At 51.0% G+C, this 16,527-nt stretch overlaps 1 protein-coding gene across 1 annotated transcript in view; it reads left to right on the top strand.

Moving 5' to 3' along the window:
* The window catches only part of LOC142249445 (septin-2A), a 146,816-nt gene that overhangs the window by 40,432 nt on the left and 89,857 nt on the right, over nucleotides 1-16,527 (top strand). The window contains exons 6-7 of the mRNA XM_075321109.1: nucleotides 6,951-7,085; nucleotides 9,079-9,196. Coding sequence (XP_075177224.1) covers nucleotides 6,951-7,085; nucleotides 9,079-9,196 — 253 coding nt within the window. The remainder of the gene's footprint in view (nucleotides 1-6,950; nucleotides 7,086-9,078; nucleotides 9,197-16,527) is intronic.

Below are 16,527 nucleotides of genomic sequence, written 5' to 3'. Positions count from 1 at the left end.
GCTGGAGCCCACATGCTGCATCCTTCCCCATCCCCCTTAGGGCTCTGGGTGAAGTGGGATTTACCGGTCTCCAGGCACAGAGACCGTGCTCCGTCCACAGCCCCTGGGGAATCTGCTGGATATGGAGCGGAGTATCGTCAGGGACAGGGCCCTGCTACGCCAAGGTACTCTGTGTCCCCGTACAAACCGCGCGCACACTGCAGCATTGCTGGGTGTGTTAGTGCGCCGGGGACAACAGCGCTGCGCGCTGGTGCCATTCCTATCTACAGCTTTGCTGAGAGGGGACATGTATTTGAAACTGCCGCGCGGCCGCTGTTGTCAGTTTTTTCGCTGCGGCGCGGCTGGGACTTGTGGTGCGCCGGGGACTTCCGCGCTGGCCGTGCATATATCACGGCCGCGCTTATTACTCGAGTCCCCGGCTTTCTGCGGCCTAGTTTCGTTTCGTTCCCGCCCCCAGGCCTGCCAGTCAGGGGAAGGGCGGGACGCTGTATAGAACGTCAGCGCAGAGGGCTGGAGTCTGCTTTGCATACTCCAGCCCTCACACTGGGCACAGTGAGACGCCAGTTTCCCGCACTTTGTTTGAGGCACGCCCACGATCCCTCTCTTCACAGGACGCCGGCAGCCATTCCTGTGTGCAGTCTGAGCTGGAGAGAGGAGACTGGGAGACCCAGACACGGGATTCTGGTGCCCACACACCCGCTTTTCAGCGGGCGGTAAGCTGCCCTCAAGGGCTGACCCCCACTGGTGCCGAAGTGTATATGGTATTTTATGCTTGCAGCTTTACATTGCACTGTACGGTCGCTGAGGATTCTCTGCTATATACCCTCCTAGATTTCTCAGAGGACACATCAGCATGTCGACCGCAAAAAGCAAAGGTGCCAAGGCACAGGCTTTCTATGCTGCTTGTACCGCTTGTGGGGCTGCTCTACCGTCAGGTTCCACTGACCCCCACTGTGTGCAGTGCTCGGCCCCTGTGGCACTTGCTCGGCCGGGGCCTCTGCTGGAGGTGACCCAGGCAGAACCTCCTGTAAATACTGTCCAGGTGACAGGGACGGAGTTTGCAGTCTTTGCTGACAGATTGTCTGTGACTATGACTAAAATTCTTGAAACATTGCAGTCTAGACCAGTACCTCAGCCCATGGACACTGTTAACTCATTGCTCCCTGGTCCCCCTCAGTCGGAACAGCTCCGGGATCCGGGGGTGTCTCTTGCATCCCAGGGTGATGGCTCTGACACGGACGACAGTCCCAGAAAGCCTAAACGAGCTCGCTATGAGCAGCCCTCGACTTCATCACACTGGTCAGGGTCCCAGCAGGGCTCTCTGTATGATGAGGCGGAGATAGCTGATCAGGATTCTGATCCTGAGACCGCTCTCAATTTGGATACACCAGATGGTGACGCCATAGTGAATGATCTTATAGCGTCCATCAATAAAATGTTGGACATTTCTCCGCCTGCTCCTCCTGTGGAGGAGACAGATTCACAGCAGGAGAAATTCCATTTCAGGTATCCCAAGCGTAAATTAAGTGTATTTCTGGACCACTCTGACTTTAGAGAGGCAATCCAGAAACACCACGCTTATCCGGATAAGCGTTTTTCCAAGCGGCTTAAGGATACACGTTATCCTTTTCCCCCAGACGTGGTCAAGGGCTGGACCCAGTGTCCCAAGGTGGATCCTCCAATCTCCAGGCTTGCAGCTAGATCCTTAGTTGCAGTGGAAGATGGGGCGGCTCTTAAAGATGCCACTGACAGGCAGATGGAGCTCTGGTTGAAATCCATCTATGAAGCTATCGGCGCGTCGTTTGCTCCAGCATTCGCAGCCGTATGGGCACTCCAAGCTATTTCAGCTGGTCTTACACAGATTGACACGGTCACACGTACATCTGCTCCGCAGGTGGCACCCTTAACCTCTCAAATGTCTGCATTTGCGTCTTACGCGATTAATGCTGTCCTAGACTCTACGAGCCGTACGGCAGTGGCGTCCGCCAACTCCGTGGTTTTACGCAGAGCCTTGTGGTTAGGAGAATGGAAGGCAGATTCTGCTTCCAAAAAGTGTTTAACCAGTTTGCCTTTTTCTCGTGACCGACTGTTTGCGGAGCGCTTAGATGAAATCATTAAACACTCCAAGGGTAAAGATTCATCTTTACCTCAGCCCAGACAAAATAAACCCCAACAGAGGAGAGGACAGTCGGGGTTTCGGTCCTTTCGAGGCTCAGGCAGGTCTCAATTCTCCTCGTCCAAAAGGACTCAAAAGGATCAGAGGAGCTCAGATTCTTGGCGAACTCAGTCACGCCCAAAAAAGACAGCCGGAAGACCCGCTACCAAGGCGGCTTCCTCATGACTTTCGGCCTCCTCTCTCCGCATCCTCAGTCGGTGGCAGGCTCTCCCGCTTTGGCGACATTTGGCTGCCACAGGTCACAGACCGTTGGGTGAGAGACATTCTGTCTCACGGGTACAGGATAGAGTTCAGCTCTCGTCCTCCAACTCGCTTCTTCAGAACTTCTCCACCTCCCGACCGAGCCGATGCTCTGCGGCTAGCGGTGTCCACTCTAAAAGCGGAAGGAGTGGTGACCCCCGTTCCTCTTCTGGAACAAGGTCACGGTTTTTACTCCAACTTGTTTGTGGTGCCAAAAAAGGACGGGTCATTCCGTCCCGTTCTGGATCTAAAACTGCTCAACAAGCACGTAAAAACCAGGCGGTTCCGAATGGAATCCCTTCGCTCCGTCATCGCCTCAATGTCCCAGGGAGATTTCCTAGCATCTATAGACATCAAGGATGCTTATCTCCACGTGCCGATTGCTCCAGAGCACCAGCGTTTTCTACGCTTTGTTATAGGAGACGAACACCTTCAGTTCGTAGCTCTGCCTTTCGGGCTGGCGACAGCCCCACGTGTCTTCACCAAGGTCATGGCAGCAGTAGTAGCAGTCCTGCACTCTCAGGGTCACTCTGTGATCCCGTATTTGGACGATCTACTTGTCAAGGCACCCTCTCAAGAGGCATGCCAACACAGCCTGAACGTTGCGCTGGAGACTCTCCAGAGTTTCGGGTGGATCATCAACTTTTCAAAGTCAAATCTAACTCCGACCCAGTCGCTAACATATCTTGGCATGGAGTTTCATACTCTCTCAGCGATAGTGAAGCTTCCGCTGGACGAACAGCGTTCACTACAGACATGGGTGCAATCTCTCCTTCAAGGCCAGTCACACCCCTTGAGACGCCTCATGCACTTCCTAGGGAAGATGGTAGCAGCAATGGAGGCAGTCCCTTTCGCGCAGTTTCATCTGCGTCCACTACAATGGGACATTCTCCGCCAATGGGACGGGAAGTCGACGTCCCTCGACAGGAACGTCTCCCTTTCTCAGGCGGCCAAGGAATCTCTTCAGTGGTGGCTTCTTCCCACCTCATTGTCAAAGGGAAAGTCCTTTCTACCCCCATCCTGGGCGGTGGTCACGACGGACTCAGCAAGAGTCCACCCTTCAGATCAATGTTCTAGAAATCAGAGCAGTGTATCTTGCCCTACAAGCCTTCCAGCAGTGGCTGGAAGGCAAGCAGATCCGAATTCAGTCGGACAACTCCACAGCGGTAGCATACATCAACCACCAAGGTGGCACACGCAGTCGGCAAGCCTTCCAGGAAGTCCGACGGATTCTAACGTGGGTGGAAGACACGGCTTCCACCATATCCGCAGTTCACATCCCAGGCGTGGAAAACTGGGAAGCAGACTTCCTCAGTCGCCAGGGTATGGACGCAGGGGAATGGTCCCTTCATCCGGACGTGTTCCAGGAGATCTGTCGCCGCTGGGGGATGCCGGACGTCGACCTGATGGCGTCACGGTACAACAACAAGGTCCCGGCTTTCATGGCACGGTCTCACGATCACCGAGCTCTGGCGGCAGACGCCTTAGTTCAAGATTGGTCGCAATTCCGGCTACCTTATGTGTTCCCACCTCTGGCATTGTTACCCAGAGTGCTGCGCAGGATCAGGGCCGACTGCCGTCGCGCCATCCTCGTCGCTCCAGACTGGCCGAGGAGATCGTGGTACCCAGATCTGTGGCACCTCACGGTAGGCCAACCATGGGCACTACCAGAACGACCAGACTTGCTATCTCAAGGGCCGTTTTTCCACCTGAATTCTGCGGCCCTGAACCTGACTGTGTGGCCATTGAGTCCTGGATCCTAGCGTCTTCAGGATTATCTCGAGAGGTTATTACCACCATGAGACAGGCTAGAAAACCATCCTCCACCAAGATCTACCACAGGACGTGGAAGATATTCTTATCTTGGTGCGCGGCTCAGGGAGTTCCTCCCTGGCCTTTTGCATTGCCTACTTTTCTTTCCTTCCTGCAATCCGGGTTGGAAAAAGGTTTGTCGCTCAGCTCCCTTTAAAGGACAAGTCTCAGCGCTATCTGTATTTTTTCAGAAACGCCTAGCACGACTTACTCAGGTGCGCACGTTCCTGCAAGGAGTTGGTCATATCGTCCCTCCTTACAAGCGGCCGTTAGAGCCCTGGGATCTGAACAAGGTTCTAATTGCTCTCCAGAAGCCGCCTTTCGAGCCTATGAAGGATGTTTCCCTTTCTCGTCTTTCACAGAAAGTGGCTTTTCTAGTAGCGGTCACGTCTCTTCGGAGAGTGTCCGAGCTAGCGGCGCTCTCATGCAAATCTCCCTTCCTGGTGTTTCACCAGGACAAGGTGGTTCTACGTCCGGTTCCTGAGTTTCTCCCTAAGGTGGTATCCCCCTTTCATCTCAATCAGGATGTCACATTACCTTCCTTGTGTCCTCATCCAGTTCATCAATTTGAGAAAGGTTTGCATTTGTTGGATCTGGTCAGAGCACTCAGGATCTACATTTCCCGCACGGCGCCCTTACGCCGCTCGGATGCACTCTTTGTCCTTGTCGCTGGTCAGCGTAAAGGGTCGCAAGCTTCCAAATCCACCCTGGCTCGGTGGATCAAGGAACCAATTCTTGAAACCTACCGTTCTGCGGGGCTTCCGGTTCCTTCAGGGCTGAAGGCCCATTCTACCAGAGCCGTGGGTGCGTCCTGGGCATTACGGCACCAGGCTACGGCTCAGCAGGTGTGCCAGGCGGCTACCTGGTCGAGTCTGCACACCTTTACCAAGCATTATCAGGTGCATACCTACGCTTCGGCGGACGCCAGCCTAGGTAGACAAGTCCTTCAGGCGGCGGTTGCCCACCTGTAGGACAGGGCTGTTTGACGGCCCTATCACGAGGTATTCTTTTACCCACCCAGGGACTGCTTTTGGACGTCCCAATTGTCTGGGTCTCCCAATTAGGAGCGACAAAGAAGAAGGGAATTTTGTTTACTTACCGTAAATTCCTTTTCTTCTAGCTCCAATTGGGAGACCCAGCACCCGCCCTGTTTTCTTAGGGATTTTTGGTTTTTTCGAGTACACATGTTGTTCATGTTGAATGGTTTCAGTTCTCCGATGTTTCTTCGGATTGAATTTGTCTTTAAACCTGTTATTGGCTTTCCTCCTTCTTGCTTTTGCACTAAAACTGAGGAGCCCGTGATCCCACGGGAGGGTGTATAGCCAGAAGGGGAGGGGCCTTACACTTTTAAGTGTAATACTTTTTGTGGCCTCCGGAGGCAGTAGCTATACACCCAATTGTCTGGGTCTCCCAATTGGAGCTAGAAGAAAAGGAATTTACGGTAAGTAAACAAAATTCCCTTCTTTGTGTGCAGCAGCTCAAAAAGCTGCCTCTGCCCACGCCAGGCTCTCTGTATACCGTGTTTCCCCGAAAATAAACATTAGCAGGAATTTTCGGCCTTTTTGGCATAAGGCTTAAATATAAGCCCGAGTCGCTCTTCAAGAATGAAGTGTCCATACAGCTAAAAATGGTAGAGAATACTGCAGGACACTTCATTACAGAAAGCTGACAACCCTAAAAGAGAGAAGACAGAAGACCCAGTGGTCATACTCACCAGACGCCAAACAGCAGGACCTGCAGTGAAACATATCAAGAAACACACACATCAGATCGCACACACACTCGCACACACCGCATTGCGTGCACGCAATCCCCCACAGCGGACTGCACACGCAATCGCACAGCGGACTGCACACGCAATCGCACAGCGGACTGCACACGCAATCGCACAGCGGACTGCACACGCAATCGCACAGCGGACTGCACACGCAATCGCACAGCGGACTGCACACGCAATCGCACAGCGGACTGCACACGCAATCGCACAGCGGACTGCACACGCAATCACACACCACATCCGGTGATACCTATTGCTTCTGGCCGGTAAGGAACCTGGGACGCAGTGCAGTGGAGCGCGATGACCTGCAGTGAAACACATTGATGCGTTCCACCTCAGGTCCTCGATGCTGCTGCTTTTCGGGCAGTATGGTCTGATGATGGATCCGCTTCAAAATCTCTCCCAACTTTTCTAGTCTCTAACTCAACATTTCTTTTGAAAAATGCAGGTTGCTGCTGTTCTGAATCTATTTTTGTTTCAGATCATTGCTGGGCTTATGAGTCCATTGGGCGGCCATGATCGGCGTGTGTACATGCTTGATTATAGAGAGAGAAATGTCTCTGGCAGAGTTGGATTATTAATGTGAATAAATAATGTGAAACAATAAAAGAAAAACACAAATCAAGAGGTTTGCGGTTTGTTTAGCTGGTGCTGTTACTTTCCTCCCTAGGGCCACAGTAATATTATCACCTGTTTTAAATGCGCCATAACCTGGTCCTTGGGATTACTCGGTTTGTTTTCTTCAGGAAGCCCTGCTCATTTCCTAGGATTTCATGTTTGTGATGTTCCTGCAGGAGGTGGATGAGCATCTGTCAGAACAGCTGGCTCCACCGACCTCTTCCAGATTCATCACATCACATACGGATACTGAGAACAATGAGAAATGAAGTGTAAAGGTATTCTGCAATCTACAGTCACCTAACTCATATTTTCCCTCTGTTTCAGTTTTAAAACCATCATTCACTACATAGATAACCAGTTTGAGCGCTACCTTCATGACGAGAGTGGTCTGAACAGACGTCATATCATTGACAACCGTGTGCATTGCTGCTTCTACTTTATCTCACCATTTGGACACGGGTAATGTACCAGCCACCACGTGGTGGAGAAGCTTTCCATCACTTATTATTCCTAATAAATCAGAATTCATTGGCTGAAGCACTTAAAACTGTGACAGCTGTGATTTTTTTTTTTTTTTTTTTTACAAATCACAGCTGTCATTAACCCCTTTTATTACCCAGACTACCACCGCACCAGGGCAGTCGGGATGAGCCGGGTAAGCACCAGGATTGTTGCATCTAACAGATGCACCAATTCTGGGGCGGCTGCGGGCTGCTATTTTTAGGCTGGGAACACTTTTATAGGTTTCATAGCACTTTATAAGAAACATCACTGTTTTGTTAGTAAAAATGCTACAAACCATTAAAATATCAATACTAACTGATCTCAACAAGCATGTTCACACTGTCCAAATAAAAAATTAGCCAAAACTGTATTTTTCGCTATTTTTTTTCCTACCCAAAGTGTGTTTTTTTGTTTTGTTTTTTTGGTGCAGAAAAACCTCCTACAAATACTCAATATGTGTACAAAGCCTCATATTCATCGCAGCTTCTGTAACATAAATGTTGATCCTGGTGGGATAGTGTGATCGGAGCCAGAATGGATGTGTGGTTATTGTAGTACTGTAAGCCTGTCTGTGCTGTGCATTGGCCACTGTGATAAGGCTGTCTGCTGCATCTTCTTTCTAACAAGGAGCTTAGCTGCAGGGTAATCTTTCTATACTTTGTATTACAGAGGGGATGTGGATAATGACTGGAGCCTTCACTAACTGATTGGTTTCGGAGGTTAACGCCTCATTATAGTCAGTGTATTTAATCCAAAGTTTGTACCTATCTGTAAAGTAGTTACAACTAAGGCCATTTAGAAATTGCAGCCATCAGCTTGTCCCTCGGTTCTCAAATGAGAGCAATGGGAAATAATTTTAAAGGGAACCAATCACCAGGATTTTCCTATGTAACCTAAAGCCAGTGCTGTACTGGCACTATCAGGCTGATTCTATACATACCTGTAGTGGTCAGCTCGGATGTTTAGCCTTTCAAGTCCAACAAAGTAAAGTTTAAAAAATCGGCAGCTGCTTAAGTTGTCACTCAAGATCGTGTTACCCCCTGCTATTCTATATTCTTGCAGCTGAGAGAGCGGCGCATGCGCCCTCGCATCTTCTGCTCTCGTGATCGCGAGAGGTTACAACAGAAGTGGAGAACAGCTGATCGGAGGACGCGATTAGCTGCAGAAGAGGACACTCTGCCAGCACAACGGCACTGACGTTACAGGGTTAGGTGAGTCCATTGTGACCTTACCTCACCTAACCCTGTAACGTCAGTGCTGTTGTGCTGGCCTTGTGCCGTGCGATCCGGTGCTGATGTTACTGGCATTTCTGCTGTCGGCTTGTTCTTCCAGTCTGTCGTGTCCTCCGATCAGCTGTTTCAGCGGTGTGGTCTCCACTTCTGTTGTGACCGCGCGCGTTCCTGCGGTCACAGCGAGAGCAAAAGAATTGAGGGCACATGCGCCGCCCTCTCAGCAGCAAGAATAGAATAGCACAATCTTCACAAAGATGGCGCCAGAGATAAGCGCTATGCGCAGGTGTCAACTCCGGCGCCATCTTAGTGAAGAAATTAGTGAATAGTAAAATTAGCATAGAGAACTGAGAGAGGAAGGAACAGCAGGCAGTGGGGCGGGAGTCCATATTAATAGCCACCCAGTTATCTGCTCTATCGCAGCTGCTACTCAAGAAGCTACCTATTTTTTTTTAAACTTTACTTTGTTGGATTTGAAAGCTTAAACATCTGAGCTGAACACTACAGGTATGTATAGAATCAGCCTGATAGAGCCAGTATAGCACTGGCTTTACCTTATATACGAAAATCCTGGTGATTGGTGAGCTTGAATGTCTATATTCCCATTCATGAGGGTATCGCCAATGGTTTCTTGAAATTCTAGGTAACTGTAGGACAGATGTTGCACGGTCCTTTTACAGAGAACCACCTGCTCACATCCTCATCGTTGTCTTTTTCAGGTTGAAGCCGTTGGATGTGGAATTCATGAAAGCGCTTCACGGGAAGGTCAACATCGTCCCAGTCATTGCTAAAGCAGACACCTTGACTCTGAAGGAAAGGGAGAGGCTGAAGAGGAGAGTGAGTACTTGTGACATCTCTAAGTGGAAGGTTTAAATCGCAAGGATGGGGCAGATTTAACAAGGATCTCGGAAGCACCTTCAAACTGGGGCAGGGGACTCGGTCCACAATTTTTCAACCAGCAAGAAACTTTGTGTTGCTTTGTGGTGTTCATATGTTGCAGATGGGATACCAGTTTTGGAAAAATGCAGCAAAAACTGCAAAGCAACTGAAATGGAGCATGATGGTTTCACATTGTATGTGTTATGCTTTGCTTATACAGAGCCATTTAATTCTGCAAACATCACCGTGCCCATTGGTGCTCACAATCTAACTTCCCTGTCAGTATGCTGGGGTTTTTTTTTTGTTTGTTTTTTACAGAGGTTGCCAAAAGTAGAATATATGTATCTTCTAGTTTTAGTCAGGATGATGATTTACATTGGGGATAAAGCTTTGTGGCGGTGTTAAAACCATTGTGAATTCACATATGGCGGCTCTGATGCAGGTTTTAATTGCAGATTGCACAGATAAAATCTGCAGCGGATTACATATTACATATCATTCTTGTGTATTGGATAATTTGGGATAACGTGCGCACTAATATATATATACATATATATATATATATATATATATATATATATATATATATATATATATATATATATATATATATATATATATATATATATATATATATATATATATATATATATATATATATTTCAGATCCTCGGCATGCTCATTCTCCAGGTTTGTGGAAAATGTCGGTCTCACATTGGCCTAATTGATTTTTGTTGTCATTGGTGCAACATTTTTAAGAACATACCACCTCCATTAGCACTGATGAAAACCTCCCCATTTGCATCCATTTGACATTGTACATTTAATTTATTGGGGCTTTCTGATGTTTCTTTCCACAAAAACAACCGGACGTGTTCACTACCTAGGTGTACCTGGTGTTTTTGGTTTTCGGTATTTTTCGATACAGGAACTCCCTTAAACTTTGCTTTCCTGTACCTTTTTCTTTCCAGATCTGAAAGGAAACCATAAAATCTTTATCACAATACTGTGTATGCCCAGACACTGGGCTGCATGTGATTTTGTGCTTGGCAAGCACGCTCTCAGCACAAAACAAAAGCAATTCTTTCTCCCTGCTCCTTGGGAATTCAGAAAGGTGGACCTCATTAAACCAGGGCTCTGTTCTCATCATTTTTGAGTCCTATATTTGACGTATACGTCAAACAATGCTCCTGTTAGATACGCCATTCATGTCCATGCCCTTGATAGTGGCCACAAGAGTGTGCTTTAGCCTCTGACGCTCCTGGTATTCATTGCCGTACCATTTTTTTTTTTTTTTTTTTGCTTTATAGAAAAATCATAACACTGCTTTACATCAATTTTGACTGATTACGAGATAACGTGATCTTTAGGAATTTTGGTGTGTTGAAACCAAAAATCATATCCAGTTCCTCCAGTCACATCTGATTTTTCCGCAAAATACTGTTTACCAAAGAAAAAATGTAACATTATATATACCGTATTTTTCGGACCATAAGACGCACTTTTTTTCCCCCCAAATGTTGGGGGAAAGTGGTGGGGTGCGTCTTATGGTCTGACTATAAGGTTGCGGGTGCGGGGAATGAGGGTGCCGCGGTGGAGCGGGGTCATCGGCGGCACCAGCAGGCTGTAGCAGCCTGCAGCAGCCTGCCGTGACCACGTGGGCCCGCTCATTACATATGCATGCCCATCCTCCCGCCCATCATCTCTCAGCGAAAGCGGCGCTGACAGGTGGGCGGGGTGATGGGCGGGAAGGGGGGGGTGCATGCATAATTAGCAGCCGGCCGTGATCACCCCTGGCAACTACAGTCTGGAGTTATCATGTGCGGCTGTATTCACTGCCCCCCGTGCATCATTATCAGCGCGGGGTGCAGTGAATCAGTGTACTCACCCGTCACCGTGTGTGGAGCCGCCCCCCTGCAGCATCACGTCTTCCTGTCTGTGCCGGCGGTCAGCTGATCTGGACACTAGCGGCGCGCACCGCGATAACGTCATCGCTGTGCGCGCCGCTAGTATCCACCAGAATCAATCAGCTTACCGCCGGCACAGACAGGAAGACGCGATGCTGCAGACACCGGTGACGGCTCCACACAGCGGCACTGCAGCTGAGACAGAGATCGGTGCTTCAGGGAGTGAGGAAGGGTAAGTATAAACGTTTATTTCTTCGGCGCTCTATTGGGAGACCCAGACGATTGGGTGTATAGCACTGCCTCCGGAGGCCACACAAAGCAATTACACTAAAAAGTGTAAGGCCCCTCCCCTTCTGGCTATACACCCCCAGTGGGATCACTGGCTCACCAGTTTTTCTGCTTTGTGCGAAGGAGGTCAGACATCCACGCATAGCTCCACTGTTTAGTCAGCAGTAGCTGCTGACTATATCGGATGGAAGAAAAGAGGGCCCATATGGGGCCCCCAGCATGCTCCCTTCTTACCCCACTTGTGGTTTGTAAGGTTGAGGTACCCATTGCGGGTACGGAGGCTGGAGCCCACATGCTGTTTTCCTTCCCCATCCCCCTGAGGGGCTCTGAGGAAGTGGGATCTTACCGGCCACCAAGCCCTGAGGCCGGGCTCCATCCACAGACCCATAGAACCTGCTGGATGTGGAGCGGGAGTGCCGTTCAGGGACAAGGCCCTGCAACTTTCAGGTACTCTGTGTCCCCGTATGGCAGGCCACGCGCACCCCAGGCTTGCTGGGTGTGCTAGTGCGCCGGGGACTGTAGCGCTGTGCGCTGGGCTTATAGTCCCCGCAGATTACTGGGGGACTTTATGTGTGTGGATCGCCGCGCCGACCGCCCCTGGAGCGACGGCGCAGCTGCGACTTGTAGTGCGCCGGGGTCGCGCCGACCGCGCTTTTACGGCGGCGGCGCTTCTAACTTTAGTCCCCGGCTTTCTGCGGCCTAGCTCCGCTTCGTTAACGCCCCCCACCCTGTCAATCGGCAGCGCCGAGGGCTGGGGCACGATTTACATGCTCCAGCCCTCTCACTGAGCACAGTAGGACACAGGCTTCGCGCTTTTTCTCTGTGCACGCCCTAGGCCCGCCCCCAGCCTTGCAGCTCCCCAGGACGCCGGCAGCCATTATACACATGCAGTCTGGCTGGAGAACGCACGCAGGCTCTGGGGGACCCAGGCTAGGGGTTTCTGGCGACCACACACCCGCGCTCAGCGGGCGGTAAGCAGCACATACGTGCAGCCCCACTAGTGCCACAGTGTTATATTTTTCGCTGTACATAGACACTGCTGTGTCTAGATATATTTAATACTGCACTGTAAGGTCGCTTCTTGGCTGTACACCCTATATTGCTTTGAGGAGACAACAGCATGTCATCCGCAAAACGCAAGGGTGCCAAGGCACGGGCTGTATACACTACTTGTACAGCATGTGGGGCTAATCTACCAGCAGGCTCCAACGACTCTCATTGTGTGCAATGTTCAGTCCCAGTGGCACTTCGTCAGCCAGAGCCTACTGTGGTGGTAGCCCAGGCAGAGACGCCTGTGAACCCTGCCCCGGTGACGGGGACAGAATTTGCAGTCTTTGCTGATAAAATGTCTGTGACTATGACAAAAATCCTGGAAACCTTGCAGTCCAGGCCAGTTGCTCAGACCATAGACACTGCTGTGTCTATGTTCCCCGGTCCCCCTCAGTTGGAACTAATCCGTACTTCAAGGGGGTCCCAGGCATCACAGGCTGAGGGCTCTGACTCCGATGACAGTCCCAGTCCGCCTAAGCGAGCTCGCTGGGAGAGACCCTCCACGTCATCACGTGGATCAGGGTCTCAGCGAGAAGGGTCCCTATATGAGGGTTCAGAGGTGGGTGATGAGGAATCTTGTCCTGACGCCGCACTCAATTTGGATACGCCAGATGGTGACGCCATGGTAAATGACCTTATAGCGGCCATCAATAGGCTGTTGGATATTTCTCCCCCAGCCCCTTCTGCAGAGGAGGCAGCTGCACAGCAGGAGAAATTCCATTTCCTGTATCCCAAGCGTAAATTGAGTACTTTTCTGGACCACTCTGACTTCAGAGAATCCATCCAGAAACATAATACTTATCCGGACAAGCGTTTTTCTAAACGCCTTAAGGATACACGGTATCCTTTTCCCCCTGACGTGGTCAAACGCTGGACCCAGTGTCCAAAAGTGGACCCTCCAATATCCAGGCTTGCAGCTAGATCCATAGTTGCAGTGGAGGATGGGGCTTCACTTAAAGATGCCAATGACAGACAGATGGACCTTTGGTTGAAATCTGTCTATGAAGCTATCGGCGCGTCGTTTGCTCCAGCATTCGCGGCCGTGTGGGCGCTCCAAGCTATTTCAGCTGGTCTGGCACAGGTGGACTCTCTCATACGTCCAGCAGTGCCGCAAGTGGCGTCCCTAACTACGCAAATGTCTGCGTTTGCGACCTACGCTATCAATGCGGTACTGGACTCTACGAGCCGTACCTCAATGGCATCTGCCAACTCTGTAGTTTTGCGCAGAGCCTTGTGGTTAAAGGAATGGAAAGCAGATTCTGCTTCTAAAAAATGTTTAACCAGCTTGCCATTATCTGGAGACAGACTGTTTGGTGAGCAATTGGCGGAAATCATCAAACAGTCCAAAGGTAAGGACTCCTCCTTACCCCAGCCCAGATCAAGCAAACCTCCACAGAGGAAGTGGCAGTCAAAGTTTCGGTCCTTTCGAGGCTCGGGCAAGCCCCAATTCTCCTCGTCCAAAGGGACTCAGAAAGAGCAAAGGAGCTCTGATTCCTGGCGGGCTCACTCATGCCCCAAGAAAGCAACCGGAGGTACCGCTTCCAAGGCGGCTGCCTCATGACTTTCGGCCGCCTCCCTCCGCATCTTCGGTCGGTGGCAGGCTCTCCCGCTTTTGCGACATTTGGCTGCCACAGGTCAAAGACCGGTGGGTAACAGACATTTTGTCTCACGGGTACAGGATAGAGTTCAGTTCTCGTCCTCCGCCTCGGTTCTTCAGAACTTCCCCACATCCCGACCGAGCAGATGCCCTTCTGCAGGCGGTGAATTCTCTAAGAGCAGAAGGAGTGGTGGTCCCTGTTCCTCTTCAGGAACGAGGTCAAGGTTTTTACTCCAATCTCTTTGTGGTGCCAAAAAAGGACGGCTCATTCCGTCCTGTTCTGGACCTAAAACTGCTCAACAAGCATGTGAACGCCAGGCGGTTCCGGATGGAATCCCTCCGCTCAGTCATTGCCTCAATGTCTCAAGGAGATTTCCTAGCATCAATAGACATCAAGGATGCTTATCTCCACGTGCCGATTGCTACAGAGCACCAACGCTTTCTACGCTTCGTGATAGGAGACGACCATCTTCAGTTCGTAGCTCTGCCATTTGGTCTAGCGACAGCCCCACGGGTGTTCACCAAGATCATGGCGGCAGTGGTAGCAGTCTTGCACTCTCAGGGACACTCTGTGATCCCTTACTTGGACGATCTACTGGTCAAGGCACCCTCTCAAGAGGCATGCCAACTCAGCTTGACTGTTGCACTGGAGACTCTCCAGACGTTCGGGTGGATCATCAACTTCTCAAAGTCAAATCTGTCACCGACCCAATCACTAACGTATCTTGGCATGGAGTTTCATACTCTCTCAGCGATAGTGAAGCTTCCGCTGGACAAGCAGAGGTCACTACAGACTGGGGTGCAGGCTCTCCTTCAAAGTCAGTCGCACTCCTTAAGACGCCTCATGCACTTCCTCGGGAAGATGGTGGCGGCAATGGAAGCGGTTCCGTTTGCGCAGTTTCATCTGCGCCCACTTCAATGGGACATTCTCCGCCAATGGGACGGGAAGTCAACATCCCTGGACAGGAAAGTCTCCCTTTCCCAGACGGCCAAGGACTCTCTGCAGTGGTGGCTTCTTCCCACCTCATTATCACAGGGAAGATCCTTCCTACCCCCATCCTGGGCGGTGGTCACGACAGACGCGAGTCTGTCAGGGTGGGGAGCAGTTTTTCTCCACCACAGGGCTCAGGGTACGTGGACCCAGCAGGAGTCCACCCTTCAGATCAATGTTCTGGAAATCAGAGCAGTGTATCTTGCCCTACTAGCCTTCCAGCAGTGGCTGGAAGGAAGGCAGATCCGAATTCAGTCGGACAACTCCACAGCGGTGGCATACATCAACCACCAAGGGGGGACACGCAGTCGGCAAGCCTTCCAGGAAGTCCGGCGGATTCTGATGTGGGTGGAAGCCACAGCCTCCACCATATCCGCAGTTCACATCCCCGGCGTAGAAAACTGGGAAGCAGACTTCCTCAGTCGCCAGGGCATGGACGCAGGGGAATGGTCCCTTCACCCAGACGTGTTTCAGGAAATCTGTCACCGCTGGGGGGTGCCGGACGTCGACCTAATGGCGTCACGGCACAACAACAAGGTCCCAACCTTCATGGCACGGTCTCGCGATCAAAGAGCGCTGGCGGCAGACGCCCTAGTGCAAGATTGGTCGCAGTTCCGGCTCCCTTATGTGTTTCCACCTCTGGCACTCTTGCCCAGAGTGCTACGCAAGATCAGATCCGATTGCAGCCGCGTCATACTTGTCGCCCCAGACTGGCCGAGGAGGGCGTGGTACCCGGATCTGTGGCAGCTCACGGTCGGCCAACCGTGGGCACTACCAGACCGACCAGACTTACTGTCCCAAGGGCCGTTTTTCCATCGGAATTCTGCGGCCCTGAACCTGACTGTGTGGCCATTGAGTCCTGGATCCTAGCGTCTTCAGGATTGTCCCAAGGGGTCGTTGCCACCATGAGACAGGCTAGGAAGCCCACGTCCGCTAAGATCTACCACAGAACGTGGAGGATATTCTTATCCTGGTGCTCTGCTCAGGGAGTGTCTCCCTGGCCATTTGCATTGCCTACCTTTCTTTCTTTCCTGCAATCTGGGTTAGAAAAAGGTTTGTCGCTCGGCTCCCTTAAAGGTCAGGTCTCGGCGCTATCCGTCTTTTTTCAGAGGCGTTTGGCACGCCTTCCTAAGGTGCGCACGTTCCTACAGGGGGTTTGCCATATCGTACCCCCGTACAAGCGGCCGTTAGATCCATGGGATCTGAACAGGGTACTAGTTGCCCTCCAGAAGCCGCCCTTCGAGCCTCTGAGGGAGGTTTCACTTTCTAGACTATCACAGAAAGTGGCTTTTCTGGTAGCGATCACATCTCTTCGGAGAGTGTCTGAGCTGGCAGCACTATCATCCAAGGCTCCCTTCCTGGTCTTCCACCAGGACAAGGTAGTGCTGCGCCCCATTCAGGAGTTTCTCCCGAAGGTGGTATCCTCTTTTCATCTTAATCAGGATATCTCTTTGCC

This window comes from Anomaloglossus baeobatrachus, chromosome 1 (assembly GCF_048569485.1).
Source record: "Anomaloglossus baeobatrachus isolate aAnoBae1 chromosome 1, aAnoBae1.hap1, whole genome shotgun sequence".
NCBI lineage: Eukaryota > Metazoa > Chordata > Amphibia > Anura > Aromobatidae > Anomaloglossus > Anomaloglossus baeobatrachus.
The sequence above is the reverse complement of the archived record's forward strand: the minus strand, read 5'-3'. Positions and strand labels throughout refer to the sequence as shown.